Raw genomic sequence first — 23,427 nt, 5'->3', positions numbered from 1 at the left:
CAGGTCCTGGGAACACAGGCGTGGCCTCCACGGACCCAGTCACCGTCCCCAGGAGCTGTTGCAGGGGGAGATGGACATGAGACGAGACAGTCAATAAACGCATTTTGCAGGCGCTGGTGAGCTGGGAGACAACCCTGGCGTTGACGGAGTGGGTGTGTTGGGAGGTCATGTGGGTGGATTTGGTGGTCGGGGTGGGGACCCCTCTCTGAGGAGCTGAGCTTTGAGTAGGGACACCGTGTCACATCCCAGCCCCTATGAACCGCCCAGTCCCTGCTCGGCTCATCACAGCAGGCATCTCAGCGTGTGGGGAATCACGATCCCCATTTTGTAGGAGGGCACACTGACACCCCATGAGGGGAGGGTGCTTGACCAGCGTTCTCTGGAAGCCAGGACTGGGACATCTGACCTCACGCCGGGTTGTTCGTCAGAGGTGGGTGGGCCCCAGGAGTGCGCAGGCCCTCGCCTTGTCTGCTGGCAGGGCTGTGTGCAGGGCCCGGAGACTCAGTCCCGAGGCCACTGCTGGTGAGTCACGGGGTGGTGGGCGCGGCTGCTCACCTGAGCTGGGCCATTTGTCAGCGGAGGACTTGTCCTTCATTTCTACTCATTCCCAGCGTTCAGCCAATCTGTCCATCTGTTGGTGGCTGTACAGGATACTGTGGGGCGTGGGGGTGGTGTGGTCCCACCCCTGAGGAACCTTCTGGTGCGGCAGGCTGGCGAGGGCAGGGAGGAGGTGTGTGCTGCAGTACAAAGAGGGTGGTCTTGGGGGTTCGGCTAGTTCTGGGTTCAAATCTGGCCTTGCTGCTGTGTGACTTTGAGCCAGTTGCTTCACCTCTCTGAACTCTGGTATGCCCATCTGTGAAGTGGGGAGAATAATTATTGGGAAGCGGTCTGTGAAGAGAGCTGAGGCAAGGGATGCCTAGAGAGCCCGGCACAGAGTGCTCCCCCGCAGTACTAGCTGTTGTTCAGGGTAAGGGATGGCATGGCCCCAGGCCTCTTCTGGAAAAACACCCAGTGAAATGAGCGTCACATCACAAACTGGGATCTCTGCATGCTGTCCCAGGGGTTCAGGAATTCTCTGAGCACAGTATCTGGTGTCCGGGAGGCCAGGGTTTGAGTCCTTCGACCCGAGGCCAGGGTTCGAGACCCCTGCTGGCAGCTTACCAGCCCGGTTCTCAGCGTAGATGGGGACAGTGGTATCCGCATCCCAGGGAGGCTGAGTGGGTTCAGTGAGATTTGGTAGGCGGGGAGGCCCATTCAAGTGGGAGCACGGTTGGTGGCCCCTCTTCCCTGGTAAATGACAAAACGGTGATGGTAGTCCGTAAGAAGGGACTTCCTAATTTGGACCAGTCAGGTGGTTGGCGCATTGAGGCCTCACAGGGGCGGTGGGTTTTGAGCGAACTGAGCTTCATGAGGACATAAGTGCCTAGAACAGAGCCTGGCACACAGTAGGTGCTTTCCTAAATCCTGCTTATAGGTCGAGTAGGTGCTGATCAAGGTGGAGGTGGGGAAGAAAGTACCCCTCTGCGGCAAGGACAGCACAGGGCAGGCCTGAGCGTGCCCCACCGTCCCTAGCACCCAGAAGGGGTTAGCGAGTTGTGGGGGGGGGGACAAGAGGGGAGGATGGGCAGCTGGGGGAGTAGGCCGCTGAGTCTGGAAATGGGGCCTCCGTGGGTGGTCCTGCTTTGAGGCACCAGCCTGGGGACAGTGTGAGTCAGGATGGCCAAGAGGGTGACGCTTGAAGGCAGGTGGCTGGGGTTGACAGACTGGTGACGGGGCGTCCCAGCCCTGGGCTGAGGAGGGGGCTGCTTTTCCCAGGGTCTCAGCGGAGGCCCCATGGTAGACAGCTGCACCCAGCCAGCCTGCATCCCCAGCTGGGCCTGATGGGGGCCGGGGTAACGACAGGGCCAGGAACTGGGCTGGCAGGAGAAGACGGGGGGGGGCGGTGAGGTGTCTGGGCCAGCAGGCCACCAGACCTTTCCATGCCTGGGGAGGGAGCTGGGCCCTGCCAGCTCTCGGGCTTCTGTGTTCTTCCATTCTGTTCTGCCTGTCCCTCTGTGTGCCTACGAGCCTCCTCCGGGGCAGGCCTGCCGGTGGGCTCCATGTTGGAGCCGGTGGGCTCTCTGCAGAACAAAGGGGCCCGGGAGTTTCACAGACCAGAGAGTGGCAGGGATGGGGGTGCAGAAAGAACGTGCTATTTCAAATCATAAAAGTACTCTGGGGACGCCTGGGTGGCTCAGTCTGTGCAGCGTCTGAGTTTTGGTTTCGGCTCAGGGTCGTGGGAGCGCGCCCTGCGTGAGGCTCCGTGCTCAGCGGGGAGTCTGCCTGAGAGTCTCTCCCTCCGCACCCCCCTCAAATAAGTAAATCTTAAAAAAAAAAATAAAGTACTCTGAGTTTATCATAGAAAACGTGGAAAATACAGACAGGTCCCGGGAAAAAAATGAAAAACTGTCATCCCACCACCCAGAGAGTCTCTGGAAAGCTTAGTAGGATTCAGTGTTAAGAAATTCACTTTGGTACGGAGTTCATTAAGGCAGGGTCACGTTCTCTATTTTTTTTATAACCTATTTTCTAAACTTAACGACGGTAAGAGCATTAATAGGCAGCGTTTCCTGAGCTGTTGGTGAATGTGGGGGAGTCTGCTGTGGACCCACGAGGTGGGTGTTGTCTTTGCTTACCAGGAGGACCAGGCCGAGAGAGGTAGGTCCCTGCCCAGGGTCACCTGGGCGCTGAGAGCCGGCGCCGTGGGTCACATCCTCTCAGCAGCGCTGCCCTACGGCTCCTGACGGGCAATGCGTGCCTTTCCCCGGGTCCCGAAATAGTCTTTGAGACAAGTAAACACTGAAGGCCTTCTGTTATCCCTTCGTGCCTTTTGACGGCCGGATAAATCCAGTTATTGATAGCTGCATAATACTCCACATTGCGGTTAGGCCTTAACCTATTTAACGAGCGCTCTCTTGCTGGGAACGTTGGCTCTTTCGGCTTTTCTCTCCTATCACTAACATTGCCCTGGATCTCTTTGACCTGAGCACGGGATGCCTGGCTGCCCTTGGGTATCGGAATCAGAAAGGCCCCAAGAGCCCCAAGCCCCACTGTTGGTTTTGGGATGAGGAAGTATGGAGAAGGGGGCTCGTGTAGCTCGCAGACGCAGGCTGGTCTCAGCAGGCGGGGGCTCCGGAGCTGGGGTGGCTTGCTCCCCTGGAGGGAGGACCCAGGATGGGTGTGGATGGGGGCAGTGCTGCCCAGGGCCGGGGGTGGGGGTGCCGTCTGGGGAGATGGTGGGAGCACGGGCAGGGGTGGGTAGTGGACAAGGCGAGGAGCTAATAGTGGGGTTTGGGCGTGGGGTGGGGAAGGCTCTGCTGCCAGGGTGCCCTTGGCAGAGCACTTGGCTGAGACAGGATGGGCCCCCAGGGGTGTTTCCTGCCCTCTGAGCTGCCCTGGCGGGAGCCTGGAGCTGGGTGTCTAGAAGAAGGGCGCTGGGAGGGTGTGTCGGCGACAGTGTGTTCCCCTGGGCTTTGCTGACTGTCCGGTTCAGCCTGGGCCTTCTCTGCACCTCCTCGCTCTGCTCCTCCCCCAGGCCCTTCTGCTGTCTGGCACTGGGGTCCTGGGGCCCCTTCCCCAGCAGGTGCCCCTCACCCCTCCAGAAGCAAGTGAATGTGGCGGGGGCTGGGTTCCCAGCCAGGGCAGCTGTGGACGGGTGGGGGCTGGGGACTGAGGCGTCCCCCCTTCCCGGTCCCAGCTCTCCATTGTGTCACCCCCTTGGCTGTCCCGCTGCCCAGAGCCTGGCCCCGGCCCACATTCCTGCGGTGACGCTCTGGGTCTCCGGGTTGGAGCTGGTGAGCGTGAGGGGCACTGAGTTCTCACAGGACTGAGGGCCTTTTGGGGACAGGGACTGGTGGGGACAGAGCCTGTGGGGGGACCCAGAGGGCTCTGCCGAGACCACCCCGCTTCCACGAGCGAGCAGTTACGTCACTGTGTGTCTTTGGACAAATCACTTCCCTTCCCCAAGTGCCGCTTGGCAGGCTCATTCCCCACCCCCCACCCCCCTAACTGTGGGGTGATGCAAGTTTTTCCCCTCTCCGAGCCTCAGTTTTCACATCTGTAAGATGGAAGAGTGAAACTCAGGGAGCACTGAGGCCTAATTTAGCCTTGAGGTAAGGACTGAGGTGAGAAATGTGCCGGGGTAAGGCCGACAGATGAGTAGCGTACGTACGCCGCTGTGTAATTCGTGTCCGTGTTTCACCAAAGAGCGGCTCACAGAGGTTAAGTAACTTGCCCCGAGTCACCCAGCAAGTCCGCCAAGCTGAAATTGAACTCAAGACTGTGTGACTCTCGAGCTCAAGACTGTGTGACTCTCGAGCGGGGCTCCCACCCCTGCTCACATTGCCTCCAGTCACCAAGAGAGTGGCGCCCGAGTCTGGCTCACGCAGGGAAGGAAGCTTGGGCAGAATTAATTATACTTGATTTTATTCTTAGCCTTTGCGGTATGATTAGCGGTGCACAGGGGTGCTGGGCTCCTGGCCCCCTGCCAGCTGACCTAATTTGTGTGTCTGTGTCTGTTTCTGTGACCCACCCTTTCTCCTGGCTCATCCAACCTCTCTTTTTCTCTCTGCACTCTCTCCTGCTGTGTGGCCTTGGCAATGCCTCTTAACCTCTCTGGGCATTAGTAGCCTCGTCTGTAGCATGGGTGTAATCATCCTGATTCTATTTTCCACCAGGAGGATGGTAAGGCTTAAGGGAGATAAAATCTTCCGAAAGGATAATAGAAAGATTAGCATGTAATTAACAATAATTGCAGCTGTGTTGATTTCTTCAGCTCTGCGTGTTGGGTCCTGTGCTCAGCCGGTTACCTGTATGATACTGTTTGATGCTCAGAGCAACTGTAGGAGCTCCGCACTATTTTCCGCACCCCCATTCTACAGATGAGAAAGCTGAGGTGAGAGAGTCAGAGGCTTGCCTGATGTCCCCCGAGTAGTACGAGTAGTACGGGAGGAGCTGATCCCTTCTGGCTTAACCTCTGTGCTACCCTGTTTCTCCGGGAAGGCTTGTGATGGAGGAGGGCAGGCGGATAGGAGCGGGGCCCGAGCGACCCCAGGCTTCTCCCGGTGTGGGTAGGGGGCTCCCTGGCTTTCTCCCTGAATGCATGCCCTGCACTCGGGGTGAGTGCCTGCTGACATGAGGAGACATCCCTGAAGTCCCCCTGACTTGGGTCCGTCCCCCTGCAGAGCCGCTCTAGGACTCTGAAGGGGTTTGGGTGGGGGTGAGTCGTGGTGAGGGGGGCCCTCTGATCACCGTGGGAGTCTGCGCTTCCTCTTTGGGGTGACGCTGTGGGTCAAGAGGGGGTGGTAGTGAGGGGGCAGCGAGGAAGAATGGCAGGGGTGTGGCAGCCCTGCCAAGGGGGCCGTGTGTGTGTGTGTGCGTGTGTGTGTGAGTGTGTGTGTGTGGAAGAGACTGAGGGGTGCAGGTATTAGGGGCCTGCGGGTGGGGCTCTGGGAGCGGGGTTTACCATGATGCGGTGGGTCGACTTCGGGGCACATGGCTCGAGTGGGGTCTGGGAGCCCAAGGCGTGTTTGCGGTGCCCCTGGGTGTGTGGACGGCGCCTGGACATTGGTGGGGGGCGCTGGGGGAGTTCGGAGCTGAGGCCACACAGGGAGGGAGTGGGGCTGGGGGGCGCAGGTGGAGGCCAAGCATGGGTTGGGGAGGCCAGTCCTTCCCTCGCTGCTCCGGGAGCTGCAGGTAGGGGCTGTGCGGCTGGCCGCCGGAGGTGGGCTGGGGGTGGCCCATGAGGTCTGTGTCCCTGCCCTGGGGAGTGTGTGCTGGGATGTGTGACTTAGGGAACATGCTTGGACCTGGGGATGGGTTGGCATGGGCCCCGGGTGAGGTGGGGGCTGCGCTGTGTTGTCTGTGAGCTGAGGTGGCACGCAGGGTGGGGTCGGCGAACGTTGCTCCCAATTGTGTGTGTCGCTGCATGGGGGGGGGCCCAGCTGGGTGTGTGTGCCTGAGGGTGTGGGCCGCATTGCCTGCTAGCTGCAGTGCGGGGGTGGTTAGCCATGTGGCTGTGTTTATCAAACATGGGGGGGTGAGTTTCTCTGGAGGTAGGGCGCAGTGAGGGGCAGGGGCAGGCCGCAGGGTCCTGGGGCCTTTAGAGTCAATGCTCTTTTAAGGGAATGGTTTGGATCATTATGCTAATTATGCAGGGAATTATGCAAATGGAGAGGTCCTTTGGGGGTTGAAGGCTGTGGTCACCGTCCTCCTCTGGCACTTTGTGACTTCTGAGGCTTTCCCTGCTGCCTCTCCTGCTCAGTTCCCTGCCCCCATCTCTCCTCCAGTGCCTCCTGGTCCCCTGGGAGCTGCAGCCACCAGCACCCCTGCAGTGTTCCTGGGAGGGCCCTTGCTGAGCCCCTGCCCCCACCAGCTGGCCCAGGGAGGGGTCAGCCTGGCACTCAGCTGGCTCTGGGGGCAGGGCTGGGCAAGATGGCATCCTGTACCCCATCCGCCACCCCCACAGGTGTCCCCCTGGGGTAAGCTTCCCGGGGTGAGTGCAGGGATGACTGGGCTGTTGGCCATCCCTCCTTCCATCTCATCTGGGGGCCGTTTATTATTCAGGAAGGATGTTCTCTTGGATGTAGGTTTGGAAAATCACTGAGGTGGCCCCTTCCCCAGCTTTGTGTGCTGAGCGTGAGGCTAAATTAAGATGTGAGAGAGTTCTCTTCCTCTGCCTCCTACTCTCGCCTTCTCTGCTTTCTCTCCCTCACCGAGTCCTCCCTGCCCCGCCCCCGCCCGGTCCCCCCTGTGCCCCTCTGACCCCTGGCTTCCCAATGCCCTGCGTCTCCGCCCTCCGGCCCCCTCCCTGGCATCCTCTCTGTTCTTCCATGATCTTTCCCTCTCCTGCCCCCACCGCATCTCTGTGGGGAGCTGGAGCTCCTGGTCCTTAGCATGGAGAAGATGGTCGCCATGGTAACGGTTGTCATGTCGATGGCTACTGAGCTAGGGATGAATAGTATCTAGGTGAGAGCTACCTGAGTGGAGGCTGATGGGTTCACAGGAGGCTCCATGCTTGTCTCTGAGCCTCAGAGCTGCACAGTGTGCGCCCCCGCTCAGTGCCTGCCGCCCCCCTCATGCACCTGTTTGTACCCAAACACTCGCCAACATGAGATGCCTCTCTGGCTGCCTTTAGGGCGCGCGTACCAGGGTGTGTCTCTGTGTTCTCCCTCTGTTTCTGGGCATGTCCTTTCAGGAGTCTGTGGCTTTGGGGGGAGTCTTTGGTCTCGTGCAGGCCCTTCCAGAAGCTGATCTGAGAGGCTGTTGTGTGGCATTGGTCACTGAGGAATCATGTGGACTCCCTATTTCAGCCCCCACATTTACTCCAGTTTGGGGCTCCCCAGGAACCTCAGACTTCTTAGAACCCCTCCTCCCAGCTAGAGGTCTCTCAGCTACTCCCTGGCTATTCCGGAAGGATGGAAAGACAGTGACGGTGGCTCTGCCTGCAAGCGGGAGTCTGATCACTGGTCCCTGCTCAGTCCCCATCCTGCTGTGTGGCCCTGGGCAGGAATTGCCCATCTCTGGCTCCTGGCTGCTTGCCTAAGAATTGCGTCGAACGTCTCCAGGGGACTCTGGCTTGGCTGGCCCAGCATGAAGAGGCTGGTAGTGCAGGGAGCCTTCCATCTCCCTCATCTGGGTGTCTTGGGATTTGCTCTTCCGGTCAGTGGGGGCAGAGATGGGGGCTGGGGCGAGTTACATGAGAGCTACTCTGAGCTCCTGGAATGTCTAAAACCAAGAAAGACCCAGCAATTAGGCACGGGAGCAATTACGCTAATTGTTCCACTCCATGACTCACTGGTAGCAAGTAAATACTGATTAATTCATTACTTGGCGTGTGTGTGTGTGTGTGTGTGTGTGTGTGTGTGTGTGTGTGTGGTAACAGGGATGGGGGGGAATCTCCTGGCTCGCTGCCCTGGCCTCTTGCCCTGGCTGGCCTGGGTAGGGCTGTGGAGCAGGTGGTCGGAGCTGAGGCAGGAAGCCAGGTTTGGGGGCCTCGCCCTAGCTGTGTGTGAACCCCAGAAGGGGGCCTGGTCAGGCGGGGGTGGGGGTGTGAGAGGCTGAGCACGGCGTGCAGCTCTGACCCGGTCCCCCCTCTGCTCACACGCCTTTCGTGGTGCCCCACGTCGGGCAGGCGGTGCGGATGCTTGGACTCTTCCTCAGAGCCGCGCTCACGATATTCTGACATGCGGTGAGGACGAAAAGTAAGAGCCTGTCGTGACGGGGCTCCCCCGGCTGCAGCTCCAGCCTGCCCCTACTCCACCCCTGCCCCAGGAATTAGTCCCATCTCCCAGCGCAACGGTCCCTTAGCAGATTCTTCCTGAGTACCTACTGTGTGCCAGGCGAGGTCCTGCCTCCGTCCATCAAGGTGTAGTTCGGTGGCGGGGGCAGTCACTGAGTGAGGACACAGGCAAGCAGGGGTGGCAGGTGTGAGTTGAGCACAGGGTACTCTGAAAGATCAGAGGAGGGAGGCTTCTCGACTGAAGTGATAGGGGCAGAGAGGTTAGCTGGGCAAAAGGTGCAAGGTGAGGGGCGGGGAAGGAAGAATGTTCTGGGTAGAGAGAACGGCGTGAATGACAGGCAGAACATTCCAGGAATAGAGTGCTGCCAGGCCAGCGGGGCTGGAGTCCAGCAAGTGGAGGGGTACAGAGGGAGCCCAGGGGAGGCTGGAGGGCGGCCTCGAAGTCTGTGCTTTCTCCCTTGCCTCTGCCGGAGATGCTTTCTCTCTGTTCCGTTTTTTCAGCCCCACATGCTGGTTGTCCAGACCTGGGCCCCAGGCACCCATCTCCCTTTGCTTGGGAAAGCTTTCAGGGCCAGGGACTGGCTGGGTCCAGCCTGGAGCCAGGGTCAAAGGTGTGGCAGGGGTTGGGGGGCCCAGCCTGCCCTTGGGGGTGGGTGGGGGGTGCTCTCTTGCCTTGCTTGCCCTTGTGCTGGCTCTCACTGCAGGGTTGCTGTGGGGAGGGACGGCCCCAGCTCCAGGCCTCCCCACGTTCTGACACCAGGAGGAGTCTTAGGCCAGGTGAGCTGGACCCTTCGAGAAGCCCCCCTGACCCCTTCTAACCCTGTTGAGGTGGAAATGGGCCTTTGGGCCCTGAGCTAACTCAGGCATTACTTTGCTTTGCGGGGAGGTGGGCCAACTTCCTGTTTCGGGGAAGGCCCAGGGCCAGGGCCAGAGCCTGCCCTCCCTTCTCTCCCTTCCCCCCAGCCACTCTTACCCAAGGTACTTCCCTCCCAAAGCTCCAAAGCTCCCCAAACCCCATGTCTGTCCGATGGGACTAACTGCACTGCCTTTGGGATTGTGAGGTCTGAAACTTCGGGTTCTGAGCAGAGTCTGACTCTCATTGCGTCATGTGCTGTCGGGTGACCCGGGGCGGCCGCGTAGGCCTCAGCTCCCTGCTCTGCGGAATGGGGGCCCCGCCTCCGTTCCTGAGGACTGCGACAGGCACTTTGAGGGTGGGTCTGATGACAGTGGTCACACCGAGAGCCACGCTAACCTGAATGTAGCAGGTGCTCGGCACTGCCCCCGCGTTAGCCCACTGCGTGCTCACGGCGCCCCAAGAAGGTGGGCACTGTTTGCTTATGGGCAATGAGTATGAGGCAGGGAGAGACTAAGTAACTCTGCCCCGGTCGCACGTCTTAAGAGCTGGAGCCGGACTCAAAGCCAGCATTCTGGCTCGAAGCCCAGCTCTCCCACCCAGCAGTTCTGATCAGGGCATGGGCGAGTGGCCTGGTCCCCAGGGGTGGCGGTCAGGCAGGAAGATGGGGCTGCTACCCTGGCCCCTGGGTGGGTGGTAACCAGGCCCGCCGTGGCTCTGTTTGCCCACGGGCTGGCCACACCTGGTGCTGTCCCTCATTGTCACTTGGCCTGTGAGCGCGTCTGTTGACCCTCCGGGCCGGTCCAGGCTGCTGGCGTCAGGTGCTGAGCTCTGTGCCTGACTCTGCCCTCCTCAGACTCAGCGCTGGCGCAGCGAGAACTTTGAGAGGCCCGTGGACCTCGAGGGCTCTGGGGATGACGACTCCTTCCCCGACGATGAGCTGGATGACCTCTACTCAGGGTCGGGCTCGGGCTGTAAGTACCTCCCCTCTCCTCTCCCGGTGTGTGGGCAGTGCTGGCTGCCTCCAGGGGCCCTTGCAGGCTCACTTCCACGGTGGGGCGGGGGGTCAGGCAGGGGGGCAGACCATCCTCCTGGGGCTGGAAGCAGGGCCTCGAGAACCTCAGAGCTCAGGACCCCCCACTCCCCATGGTTCTGTCTGCGAGCACTGCTTACGTCTCCCCTGCAGGCTTCCCCTCCCCCTTCAGGGAGCACAGACGCTCCTCAGTGACCCAGGTGACAGTACTGCCCTGACCTCTTGCAGGCACTTAGTAACCATGTCTAGGGGGCAATGGCACATCCTCGACGAGATCATTTGGCTGACTCAGCTTGGGTCAGGTGGCCCCCTCCCATCCAAGCAGCGGTGGCCCGGGGCAGGTTTGGGGAGCGATGGAAAGGGGCAGATGCCTCCTCCGTGCCTGGGACAGCCCGGTTCCGTGGCCTGGCCCTGGGAAAGGCCAGCAGAGCCGTGCGAAGGGAGGGAGGTGCCCTGAGTTTGAATGCCGGCTTTGCCCCCAAACCGCTGTACCTCCTTCAGCCACTCCCCCTCTCTGAGGCCCTGCAGTCTCGCTTGGGAGTGATGGGAATAAGTATGCCTTCTTCTCAGAGCCTCTGGAAGGCTTCAGCATAAGACGTCAGGGTCTGGAACAGAGAAGGAGCTCGAAAAACGGTAGCAAAAGGGCTGTGTGCTCGGGGCACCTGGCTGGATCAGTCAGTAGAGCGTGCGACTCTCGATCTGGGGGTTGTGAGTTTGAGCCCCACATGGGGTNGGGTGTGGGATTTTTTTTTTTTTTTTTTTTTTTTTTTAAAGCAGTCTGTGCTGAGATTGGGCCCAGGGAGGGGGCAAGACGGTCCGATGGGATGGCAGGAGGTCTGTGTGCCACAGCCCTGGCCTCCCGCGGTCCCCTGCCTCGAGTCTCCCTGCTTTAGCTTACTCCTTGTAAGCGTATTGCAAGTTAATCTTCGTAAAATCCATCTCTGCTGGGTCATGTCTCTCCTCCCGAACCTCTCTGGCTGCTCTCCACCCCTCCTCTTTCTGCCGGGTCAGGCGCCCCGGGAGCTGGCTGCACCTTCTCTCTCTCCCTCTCTCATTTCCTCCCGGGCCCCTTCACGTGTCCTGGCCCAGACGCAGCCGGGTTACTCCAGCAGTCCCCTGTAGGAAGGCTTCTTCCCCTCCTTGCTGTCTGCCTGTGGCCTGTGCCTCTGGGGGAGCCCTGAATGTGCCCACCACCACATGCTCATGGTAGGGGGTACCCAGGGCTGACTTTTCCCAGAATGCCACTCCCCTGCTTGCCCCCAGCCTTCAGCAAGGGCTAAAAACCCTGTAGGGCTTTAGTTGCCACTGCCTGGATTCAACCTGCCAGAAGGTCCAGGCTGGGTGGTCTGGAATAATCAGAGAAGACTTCCTGGAAGAGGTGCCCCCCGAAGAAATTCTGGCCAGGCAGAGAGGACTTAGGGAACAGCCACCAGCCGACTGGTAACCTTTGGCCAGGCGGTGCCTTCCTTCTTTCCCTCATCTTGTCCTGGGAAAATTGTGTAGAGTAAGGGTTGGGAGCACCCCCCACCCCCGCATCTTGATGGTCGTTCCTTACCTGGGGCCCTCACGGCCCTCATAATCGTGCAACTCCGTAGCTCTCTCCTCTCCCCCGCCCCCTCAGACTTCGAGCAGGAGTCCGGCATCGAGACAGCCATGCGGTTCAGCCCGGATGTGGCCATGGCAGTGTCGACCACACCTGCAGTGCTGCCTACCGTGGACATCCAGCCTGTGGGCACCCCATTGGAAGAGCTCCCCTCAGAGCACCCCACTCCGGAGCCGGCCACCAACCCCCCTGTGGTGACAGAGGTCCCAGAAGAGCCTAGCCAGAGAGCCACCACCACCTCCACTCCCACGGCTACCACTGCCACCACGACTGCGGGGGCCCTGACTGTGGCCACGGCGCCCGCCACAGTGGCCACTGCCGCCCCCAGCCTTCCCGCGGCCCCCCCTTCCACGGCCACCACCTCCGTCATAAGGACCACCGGCATGCGGAGGCTTCTGCCTCTTCCACTGACCACGGCGGCCACGGCCCGGGCCACCACCCCCGCGGCGCCCTCGCCTCCCACCACGGCGGCTGTCTTAGACACAGAGGCCCCAACCCCCAGGATGGTCAGCACCGCTACCTCCAGGCCAAGGGCCCTTCCCAGGCCAGCTGCCACCCAGGAGCCTGACATCCCTGAGAAGAGCACCTTGCCCCTGGGCACCACTGCCCCTGGACCCACGGAGGTGGCTCAGGTGAGCAGGTGGGGAGAGGAGGGTGAGTCAGGGCCTGGGGGAGGGAGGATGCAGCTGGGCACGGTGAGGGCTGGGATGCTCTGGGGATGGAGAGGGTGAGAGAGGCATGAGGCTGGAGGGCCAAGGCTGGGAGTGATGAGGACAGAGGTCGAGGTGGCCGGGGAGAGAAGGGAAACCAGGATGCTAGGACAAGGCGTGGATGGGGAAGGAAGTGGGCAAAGCTTGGTGGCGGGGGGCGGGGCCGGGGGCCTGGCCGTTCTGGTGAAGAGCGCAGACTCCGGAGGCGGGCACTGCGGCCTGGAGTTCTCCCACTGCCCGTGGGAGCCTCGGGACCTCAGGAAGTCACCGGTCCTCTCTGTACGTCCCTTCCCTCGTCTGCGAGAAGGAGGAAATGATAGGATGTGAACTGTAGCGTGGTAGGAATTGTCCAGTGCCTGGAACAGTGCCTGGCAGCGGTAAACCAGCCAGAAGCTTCCCTACTGTCATTGTCACCACATCGCTGTTGTTGTTAGTCTGAGGGTGACTGAGGGAGGCCGTGGGAGAGGAGAACCCGCAGCTCACGCAGGCGGCCTGCTGCCGGCGTGGCCCCGTGCCATCCCTCAGCCGTCACCCGCCCCTCAGGGTGGTGCGGCCTCTTCCCCAGCGACAGCAGGGGCAGGATTTGAGCCCTGCAGTCGGCTCTGGGGTCTGGGGACGCACGTGCATGAGCGTGTGGTTGTGTGTGTGTGTGTGGGGGGGTTGGAGGGAAGAGGGTGAAGATGTCAGGGTGCATGGGGTCAAGGAAATGGGAGGAGTAGCCCGCTCCCTGCTGGGCAAGCTGGGCCAGCTGGGCGCGGAGGGGAGGTAGCGGCACTGATTGGGGTACAGAAACGAGGGCCACCAGGTGGCAGAGCTGCCGTCAGGTGGGGCCAGCCCCGGCAGGGTGCAGGCCCTGCCCTCAGCTCCTCTGAGCCCCCGGGGCAGCCTGTGTGGCTGGCGGCTGGGCGGGAAGGGTATGGAGAGCAGGACGCCAGGCCCCGCTCCCCACGCTCACCCGTGAGGCATCCAAGCCCTGGTCCTGCTTCCAGGCGGTGGGAGCCCCCAGGCTGGTTCCCTGGACACGCCTCCAGGGGGCATGGTGCCCTGCATATGTGCTCTTGGACAGACCCCGAGGCCGAGGGGCTCCCCTCTGCCTCAGGTACATGGACGGCGGGCCGGGCTACCTCGAGCAGCCCCCACACAGCAATTTGACAGCAGTCTCCCAAGAATGGTCACCAAGGCAGCTAGAGGGAGAGGGGACAGAGGCGGGCTGGGCACAGGACGTGGCCAGGGGAGAAGAGGGGCAGTTAGAGTGTGGTGGTCACAGACACCAGCCACGGAGGCCCAGAGAGATCGGGATTCTAGTTCTGCTCCCACCACTTCCTAGCTGTGTGTCCTCGGCAAGTCACTTCACTTCTCGGAGCCTGTTTCCAGCTCTGTACATTAGGGGCAATGAAACCGCCTTCCCGGGGATGTCGTGAGGGTCCAATGCCCATAATGTGTTTTAGCACCATGCCTGGCACATAGCCAGTGCTCTGTGTCAGACCCACGGGGGATGTGGGGTCATGTGTGGGGGACAGGGGGGTGGGCTTCCCCATGGCAAGAGTGCGGGCAGGCCTGGCTCCTGGGCTCATGCCACCCTCCCCACAGACCCCAACTCCGGAGTCCGTCCTGACCACGATCCGGGATGAGCCAGAGGTGCCCGTGAGTGGGGGGCCCAGCGGGGACTTCGAGCTGCCAGAGGAGGAGACCACACAGCCAGACACAGCCAATGAGGTGGTGGCCGTGGATGCGGCTGCAGCCAAGCCGTCACCTCCACCTGGGACGCTGCCCAAGGGCGCGCGCCCAGGCCCCGGCCTCCTGGACAATGCCATCGACTCAGGCAGCTCGGCTGCCCAGCTGCCTCAGAAAAGCATCCTGGAGCGGAAGGAGGTGCTCGTAGGTGAGGCTTGGGTCCTGGGAGGAGCCCAGAGTGAGGCAGCTGGTCGGGCCTCAGTCTGACCTCTAGGAACCCGAGAAGAGGTCAGGGTATGGGTTTCTAGGAGCCTCATTTCCTAGGGAAGGAATGCTGGGAACTCAACCCCCCAGACCCGCCCTCTGGTTCCTCCTCTGACCGTCCCCTGTCCCAGGGCCTGACCCTGACGCCTGCTTCCCTGGACCTCAGCCCCTGGACCCTTATCTCTGACCCCCTCCTCTGGCTTGACCTGCCCCCAGCCTTGACGGCCTGAGTACCTGCCTAGGCTGAAGTCTCTGGACTCGTGGGGCAGTGTGGCCCCGGGCAGGGCCCTCAGCTCTCCAGGCCCCCTCTTCCTCCTCTGTAGAGCGGGGCTGGCCCTTCCATAGTTGGGGTGTGTTGTAGCTTAGCTGGTGCTTTTTTGCTCTCATAATGTCCATAAAACATCAGAGCGTCTTCCGACTGATGACATCTTACGCTCAGCGAGGACCGTGGCCCCTCCCTTTAGCGTGGGTGTGGGCATTCTGTGAGTGTACATCAGGCTCCCGGAAGGGAGCCAGGCCCCAGCGAGGGGCTATGAATGGCAGCCAGTGCTGGCGGGCTTAGAATTGACTTCACTGCACCCCCAGCCTCAGCCCCCTGCCCAGGCTCTAAGCTCGTCCCGCCCTATCTTTAGCCCTTGACCTCTGTCTTCTTCCTCCACAGCTGTGATTGTAGGTGGGGTGGTGGGCGCCCTGTTCGCCGCCTTCCTGGTCACATTACTCATCTACCGCATGAAGAAGAAGGATGAGGGGAGCTACACCCTGGAGGAGCCCAAGCAGGCGAGCGTCACGTACCAGAAGCCTGACAAGCAGGAGGAGTTCTACGCCTAGCGGAGCCACAGTGCCTCCCGTAGCTCAGCGTCACCCCCCTGCCTAGCCCCCGGCCCAGCCCCACCAGCCCTGGCCTGGGACTGGGCCTGGAAGGGAGCCTGGCCCCAGTTCATCTCCGCCCGCCCTCCCGAGGTCTGCCCAGACTGCCAGCCTCACACAGATCTTGCCTGAAGGACAGGGGGCGCTGCCATCTGCCCTCGACTGTGCCCTTACGAGCTCATCTCGTGTGTGTGTGTGTGTGTGTGTGTGTGTGTGTGTGTGTGTGTGTGTGTCTTTCTCTCCACCCCCCCATCCTCCCCACAATCAGCTGGCTTCAGGACCTCAGGTCAGACAGACCAGAGGAAGGAAGCTCCGGATTGGCTGCTGGAAGAAGGGGTGGGGCTTGAGATGGGCTTGAGCCCCACCCTGGTCCCCCAGCGCTGGCTGAGGTCTCCTGGAGGTAGAGAGGCACCCAGGCTGGTTCCCAGGACAAGCGTTGGGCAGGCTCAGCCCTGAAATCACTGAGACGCTGCAGCAGCCTCTCGCCGCTGTCCCAGGGCCCCTCTCTGCCCGGGAGGGGGTACCTGCTGCCGCCAGTCTGTTCTGTCCTGGCCTCTCTGGGGCTGTGGGATCATGCTCCCCTCACCCCTGCCCCGTGTACACGTACCACAGGCCTCACCCCGTCTGCCCCTAAGGAACTGACTTCCTGAGAGCACCTGGGGGCCACTGGCGAGGAGGGGGGGCTGCTCGGACCTCCCTCTGGCGAGTGGGCCTCTGCCCAGACACCATCTCCCACATGGTCACGCATCATGTCACCCACACGGAAGTACGCGATGACAGAAGCATACACGGTCCCGACCAGCCAGCTGGTGTAGACCTGTCACAGACACACATTCTTCCAAAGATGCTGACTCTCACATCCCCCCAGTGCTTACAACGATGCATGTCACCAGACATCATCGCCTGGTGGTGATGGTGCGGCCTGCCCCGCTCTCGGCCCCCCTTGCCCCCATCCATGTACACTGTGGCATCACGCATGTTGTCCCCAGCTTTCAGGCTCACTGGAGAGGGCGGAGTCAAGCTGGGACAGTCAGCCCATATTGGGTCCCCTGAGTTGCCCTGTCACACTCAGTCCCTCACCACGACGCCGACACCAACCGCATTGCCAGTGACCCCGGCACGTCAGACACAATCCACGTGGATGCGGTCTCACCCCACACAGCCCCGTGCCCGCATGGGAGAAGAGGAGGGCACTTCCTTGCCTTTCCTGGAATAATGCGTGGCATAGAGGGCATGTTGCCACAAGCGCCCCGGGGCATCACACACCCGGTGAGGCCTGTTTCCCTCCCCTCCATCGCTCGCCAGGGGCTTAGTCCAGGGCCAGCCCCCCACTCTCGAGGAGCCTTGCTGAGGAAGGCAGGCTGGTTCCTGGAATGCGGCCCCAGGCTAGGGAGGGGGCTTGGGTCTCCCAGGACCACAAGCCCGGGGCGGGGAGGGGCATGTGGCCTGGCTCCTGGTCTCCCTGTGTCCCCATTCTGCTCTGAGCTAGGGGCTGACTCTGCCTCCCAGGACACAAGTCCCCAAAGTGCCTGCAAGGGTGGGCCCTGCCACCCGGGGCCTCCTGCACCCTCCCTCCCCCCACCGGCCTTGCCAGGCCCACCTCGGTCCTGCCCTGGGGCCCTCCCCGCCCTGGGGCCCTCCCCGTGGACACTGACTCACTCATTGGCCAAACCACCTGATGGTTCTCCTGGGTGCCGCTGGATGGACCTGTCGCTGGGAGCCGCCTGTCCAGACGCATGGCTCCAAGCCAGGAGCTGAGAGCGGGTGCGGGTGGGGGTGCCGCAGACCTCAGCCCGCCTCCCCCTTCTTTGTTACCCTTGCAAGGGGGCCGCTTCTGTAGATATTTTAAATGTGGGGCCACAGATCTCCTTTGGGGAGAGTGTGCTTGGTGGGGGCTCCCGAAGCCACGGGATGTGGTCTGAGTTGTGTTTGGCTGGTGCTCACACCCCCACCCCTCACCTTCGACCCAGATTAAAGTCAGCAGCTTTTATTTCTGTTCCCTTTTCAAGACTCCCTGGCAGCAGACTTCTGCAGGGGGAGGGGGAGGGGTGCCTGAGGTGGTGAGGGTGAGCTTCCAGGGAACGTCACCCCCTGTATTTTCCACCATCCTACTTCCAGCCCGGGGCTCTGTCTTGTAGACTCAGTGTCCCCCTGGGTGGGGCCCGGAAGCTTGTGAGGAACCCAGCCTTTGAAGGGGGCAGGAGTGAGGGGAGGCACCCTGGGCCCAAGATCTGTTGAAGGTGAGGTGACATGGCCTCGGTTGTCCCTGGAGCAGAAGGGCTGGGGGAGGCGGAGACCAAAGTCCCGGCCTCTCTCTACCCTGCTCCCTGGCGGGCTGCTGTCTTGGGGCCAGCAGCTCTGGTGACGAGGCCTGGGCAGGCCGAGGCTGAGAAGCCAGGGAGCATGGAGGAGAGAGGACACGAATCCAGAGATGGTGGGCCCAGGGTGGGAGACCCCGGCACGGGCCAGGGCGCATGGTGGGGTGGGGTGGGGTGGGGCCCAGCAAGGGTGGGTGAGCTGGGCTTGGTCTGGCTGGAATGGGCTTGGAGTGGCATTCGTGGGTCTAGCCTGGCCCCGGCAGGCCTGACTCCCCACATCCTGAGGGCTGGCTTCTAACTTGGGGCTTGGGGCTTTGCCTCCTGGCACTGGCCTCTTCTCTTTGTCCTTTGCATTTGAGGGAAGAGGCCGAGGGCCTTGTTCATGGAGCCCTGGACTTGAGACAAAGGCCCAGGCTTTATCCTCATGAAACTGAACAGTCAGACTAGCCCAATTCCACTCCAGCCAGCCCGGCTCAGCTAGGGCGGGCCAAGAGAGAGGTCGGTTAAAAGGATGAGCTGGTGCTCTCCTAGGTGCAATGTGGGTGCGGGGCTGTCACCCAGCCTGGGCACACGGTGCGACGTGTGCAGGGCCTGCCCAGGTGTGTCTGGCCAGACCCGAGTGTGCTCGGGGAGGGCCCTGGCATTTCCTGGAAGCAGGGCAAATTCCAAAGGGGAGGGAGCTCATGTGGCTTGAGAACCTCTTGGGGCCTCGGCTGCCAGGGAGGGCGGCGGGGGCCTTGGGAGGTGGAGTTTGGGGTCCCCCTCTGGCTGTGACTTTTCAGAACCCAGGCTCTGTCTCCCTAGGAGGCCAGAAGGGGCTACCTCTCCTGAAAGATTTGTCCCCTTGAGCCCTGGAGGTGGCTGGGTGGTGACCAGGGCTGGGTGAGGCAGGTCTGCGGGCAGTGGCTTGGGCGGCTCAGGGCAGACTCCCCGCTGGGCAGAACCATCCATCCAGGCCTCCAGGCTGGGACCCTGAGCACAGGAAGCAGATGATCTCTGCCTGTTGGGCGGGGCAAGAGTGGCCACCACCTCCTCGGCTCTCCTGAATTTCTCCTGGAGGCCATCACCCCGGACTTGCTTCCTCAGGCTTCCTGCCTGTAAATAGAAGCCGACAAACTGTACAGATTTACAGAGATGCCAAGACCAGGTCCTGGGGCTGCCATCCAAGGGCCGATGGTTCCAGCATTCCCCAGCAGCCACCTGGCAGCTCAGAGCGCCCAGCCCCAGCCTGGCAAGTATATGTAAATAGTTCCGTAGGCAGCGTGGCTCCAGAGAGCCCCCGGAAGACAGTGTCCCTCCTGTGTGTCCTTTCTCCTGTACAGAGCCCTCCAAGAACCCGGCCTGGCGTGGGGGGGAGTTTGGCCTTCCCTCCCCCGGGCCTTCCCTGCCCCTTCTCTCCCCCATAACCTGTTTATTAACCATACCTGTCCTGAGTTCATGGCCAAATCTCTAAGGAAAAGTGGAGGGAAAAGACTGGAAAAGAGGCCCAGGTGCCTGCCCCACCATGGGTCCTCACCTGTCCCAGCCTTGTGAAGGAGCTGTTTGGGTTTTTTTGTTTCTGTTTGGTTATGTGTGTGTGTGGTTTTTTTTTTTAACACTTCCCGTGCTGTGCCCATTTATAAGAGGAAATAAAATTAAGATGAAATGATACAGTGTGGCCTGAGTGTGAGATAAACATGGATGCTTCGTGGGGAGGGGCAGCCCGTGGTCCCCCTTCCTTGGGCCTGAGCTACCTTCCCCTTCTGGAGAAATTGAGAACCGAGCAAGGAAAATTGACCGGCAGCCCCTCGTGGGAACCATTATGGTCAAAACTGCTGTTGGTTGAGTGTTCAGGAAACCACAGAGCTGACAGTGGTAAGGCCGGGTGGGGGCTGTGGTTGGGGGGGGGCAGTCTGTGGTGGCGCTGAGGGCCCTGTGGTCCACCTCCAGGGGAAGAACTGGTTTCAGGCCACAAAGAAACAATCTTGGGACCACAGGATATTGGAATCAGATTGACCAAGGCTCGGTGGCTTTGGGGTTGGTAGGCCTGGTTTCAAGCTCAGGTGACATTTGCTAGCTCTGATGCTGGAGAAGGTACTTCCGAGTTCTCTGAGCCTCAGTTTTCTCACCTGTGAAATGGGATAGCAATGACCATCCCCTAAATGGAATGGGTTAAGGATTACGTGAGGAAGAACATTCTGGACAGAACTGGAACAGAACAGAACGTCAGGAGAGGAGGAGTTCCCTGACCTGGAACCACAGACTGAGCCCTAGGCTCACAGGGTCATAGAACTGGGAAGGCCTTGTGCTGGCCCCCAGCCCTGGGCCCCTGGGTGTAGAAATCCTTCCTCGAGGGCCTGCCCCGGCCCGCGCACCTCTTGTGACTGGCGGTTTGGTGTATCCTGGGGACCAGCGGGTCACTCTCCCTGTGGAGAAGTCCTTCGTTTTTAGCCCAAACCTGCCTCTCCAGTGTTGCCTTTCTCTGGGTGCACAGCAGGTCTGCCCTCTTGCCCTGGGGTGGCCCTGAGGTATGAGTGTCATGGTCATGAACTTTCCTCCTCCAAGGGAAACCACTCCACAGCCCACAAATATTTCCTGTAGAAATTTATTGCTCTTAGAATGTGATACTCACCCAGGGTCTTGGGGGTTCTGGGGTTCAAGTAATGGGTGGGGGTGTCTTTTCTCCTCAGCCAACACCTCCACCCCCCACGCCCCCATCCATCTCACCCTGGACAGTTCTGTCCGGGCCCCGAGGCCTGGGTCTTCGCTGTGGGACCTCGGACAATGGCTCCCCTGACAGCCTCGGACCACACAGCTATAAAAGGGGTGAAGGGGGCTCAGTCATTTGGGCATCTGCCTTTGACTTGGGTCATGATCCCAGGGTCCTGCGATCGAGTCCCACCTTGGGCTCCCTGCTCACGGGGGAGTCTGCTCCCTCCCCCTCTGCCCCTCCTCTTCTCGTGCTCCCTCTCTCTCTCTCTTGCTCTCTCAAATAAATAAAATCTTTTAAAAAGGGTGGTGGTGGTGAAGGGAGCAGCCCTGTGCTACCTGGAGCTTTGATCAGATCTGGGCCCCAGTGGGAAGCCTGCTGTGACGTAAGGGGTTGGCTGGCCACCATTCAAGGCCAGGCTCTGGACACGGCCCCTGGTCCAGGAGGCTTTGGGAAGGTGATTCCGCCCTCTAAAGAATCCCTACAGCCTAGAGTCGTCTCCCTCCGGTAGGGCCCCCTTCACCTTCTCAGCTGAATTCCCGGGCAGGGCATTCCCAGCCCCTCGGCCGGCCGAGTGCGCTCTCAGAGTCCAGCCGCCCGGCTGTGCGCCCTGGGGCTCGCTGCGTGGCCTCTCGGAGCCTGTTTTTCCACGTGCAAGTGCGGGTATTGGAGACTCGTGAGGATGATAGGTGATCGTACTGAGAGCAGCTAGCAGGCCCGGGGACCCCGGGCCCCTCTGCGCCTTCCAGCTTCTACCCGCATGCCTTTAATCCCAGCCCTGCCCCTGTCGAGCTGAGTGGCCTTGGGCGAGTTATTCACACCCGGTGCTAGTATCCTCACCTGTGTAGTGGGGACAATAGTGGTACCTGCCCCATATGGGTGGCACGTGGAGCCTGCGTGGCCGGAGGCAGGGGCTGTGTAACTGCAGGCCCTCAGCATTCCCGTGCCTGTCCCCGTTCTTGTTACTACGATTGCAGGGCCCAGCATGCCGCCTCTGAGCAAGGCAATGACTCAGACCCCGGGCAGAAATCCGAGTGTCACTATCACCTCTAGTGTGAACTAGGACTCCAGCCCTGGGCCCGTGAGGGCCAAGCTGGGCGCCTGGGAATCAGACGCAGGGGCTGCACAGATGGGCGCGTGGGTGCACGGGAGCCTCTGGGACGTGGCGCCTTTCTCGGGGGGCCCCTTGGCTCAGGGATGGGCAGCGAGCAGAGGGGGAAGGAGGAAGAATAGTGGATTGTTTCCCACAGCCCAAGAGGTCACGGCTGCCTGCCCAGGCTGCCAGAAGAACAGAGTGTTCTCAGCTTCCCAGGCCGCCCACCCTCTCTCTGCCGGCCTGCAGGTGGGCCCTCTAGCCTTCTCCGCCCTCAGGGGGGACGGAGGCCAGGCCTGACACAGGAGCTGGGGGGCTGGGGGCCAGAGAACGGATTGCTGGACCGCCGGGTGAGACACTGTGCCGGGCGCCCTGATGCGGGCCCTTCTCACATCACCTCATTTCAGCCTCAGGCAGGTCTGGCCTCCTGGCCGGTGGAAATTGAGGCTCAGAGAGTTCGAGAAACCTGAAGCCAGAAAGCTATTGAAGGGTGGAGTGGGATTCAAGCCTGGGTCTCTGCCCAAAGTCAAAATTCTTTTAGTTTCACCCTCCCATTTCCTTCCTCTATCCCTAGTTGCTGTGTGAGCCCGGGCAGGTTACTAAGCTTCTCTGAACCTCAGTGATGTCATCAGGGAAACAGGCGCAACAGGGTATTGAAAGATTCAAAAGATATATTAACACACAACACATTTGTGGGGTGCCTGCCAGTTGTCAATGCCTATTCACAGACACTCTCTCCTTTCGTTCTCGGAGAGAAACACTGCCCCCACTTCACAGATAGAGACCGTGACCCTGTGAGCAAAGCCCCATGCTGTGGGGCCTTCCAGAGGACAAATGCCCTAATTTCTTCATTAATAAATTCTTACACATTCTTACAAGATGAAGAGGGAATGTACAGGGAAGCTTAAAAGGCTTGTTAACTGATCAAGGTGGGAACTTGATTCAGATCCTGATTCAAACAAATTCTAAAAAAAATCCAAGCTAATTATGAAGCAGGTGGAAATTTGAACTTTGAATGAATATTTGTTACACGGGGATCATTGTCAATGTTGAGGGTTGAGGGTGGTTACTACACTCATGTTTTTTAAAAAAAGCGTCCTTATCCTTCCGCAGACTGAAATATTTGCACATAAAGTGATGGGATGCTCATGTTGGGCTCACAGCTAGTGCAGGGAGGAGGGCACGGGTGACAGAGCAGAGGGAGTGATGGGACATTTGGGTTGGTCATTGGAGAAACTGAATCATGGGCACATGAGGGCTCCTTACATTATTCTATGTACTTGAAGTTTAAATTTTAAATTCTTCACAATAAAGTGTTAAAAAAAGAAAGAAAGAAAGAGAAAGAAGAAAAAGAAAGAAAGAAAGAAAGAAAAAGAAAGAAAGAAAGAAAGAAAGAAAGAAAGAAAGAAAAAGAAGAAAGAAAGGAAGGAAGGAAGAAAGAAAGAAAGAAAGAAAGAGAAAGGAAGGAAGAAAGAAAGAAAGAAGAAGAAGAAATGAATTGATTACCGGGGCAGGAGGACTTGCCAGGGCTCGCACCGCCAGCAAGTGCAAAACTGGGTCTTCTGACTCGGAGCCCCAGCCCCGGCCTGCCCTCCCCGCCGTCCGGACTGTGGGCTCCCGCAGTGCCACATGCCCCTGCTGTATGTGGCCCACGTCCAGGTGGCCAGCACCTTCATGGGCCTCGTCCCCTCCCCTTTTGCAAACACTGTCACCCTGCGCGGCTCGGGTGAAAGAATTCCCGAGGAGTTATGAAGGCTGATGTGGCGGGGGCTAACCTCCTCCAGAGAGAGGGGCAGACACGGCCCTTCCTACGCGGGCAGTGTGTCCCGGCTTCCCGGGGAATTCTCGGCCTTGCTCACTGTTCATGTGGGTCCCCGGGAGGGGGGGGGGACTGGTTGGGGATTACTCCTCCCACTTTGAAGGACATTGGATCTGGTCATTTCTCTCCATTTGCAAGGCTCTGGCTGAGTCTAGACCTTTATGGTGTCTTGCTGGGAATCCTGAAAGATTCTTACCTCCCTAGCAGGCTGCCAGGGGAGGGCTCA

At 60.3% G+C, this 23,427-nt stretch overlaps 1 protein-coding gene across 3 annotated transcripts in view; it reads left to right on the top strand.

The window, feature by feature from the left end:
- SDC3 (syndecan 3) overlaps nucleotides 1–19,240 on the top strand; it is a 36,953-nt gene extending 17,713 nt beyond the window's left edge. The window contains exons 1-5 of one of the 3 annotated variants that reach the window (XM_034648085.1): nucleotides 4,807–4,933; nucleotides 9,988–10,105; nucleotides 11,786–12,399; nucleotides 14,068–14,359; nucleotides 15,077–19,240. In XM_034648085.1, the coding sequence (XP_034503976.1) occupies nucleotides 4,865–4,933; nucleotides 9,988–10,105; nucleotides 11,786–12,399; nucleotides 14,068–14,359; nucleotides 15,077–15,243 (1,260 nt within the window). In that variant the 5' untranslated portion in view covers nucleotides 4,807–4,864 and the 3' untranslated portion in view covers nucleotides 15,244–19,240. Of the gene's footprint in view, nucleotides 1–4,806; nucleotides 4,934–8,770; nucleotides 9,056–9,987; nucleotides 10,106–11,785; nucleotides 12,400–14,067; nucleotides 14,360–15,076 lie in introns of those variants that run through there. The other 2 variants (XM_034648078.1, XM_034648073.1) reach the window with 2 other exon arrangements.
- Nucleotides 19,241–23,427: the final 4,187 nt, after the last annotated feature.

This window comes from Ailuropoda melanoleuca, chromosome 2 (genome assembly GCF_002007445.2).
Source record: "Ailuropoda melanoleuca isolate Jingjing chromosome 2, ASM200744v2, whole genome shotgun sequence".
Lineage (NCBI taxonomy): Eukaryota > Metazoa > Chordata > Mammalia > Carnivora > Ursidae > Ailuropoda > Ailuropoda melanoleuca.
Note: the sequence above shows the minus strand (reverse complement) of the source record. Positions and strands in the feature narration are given on the sequence as shown.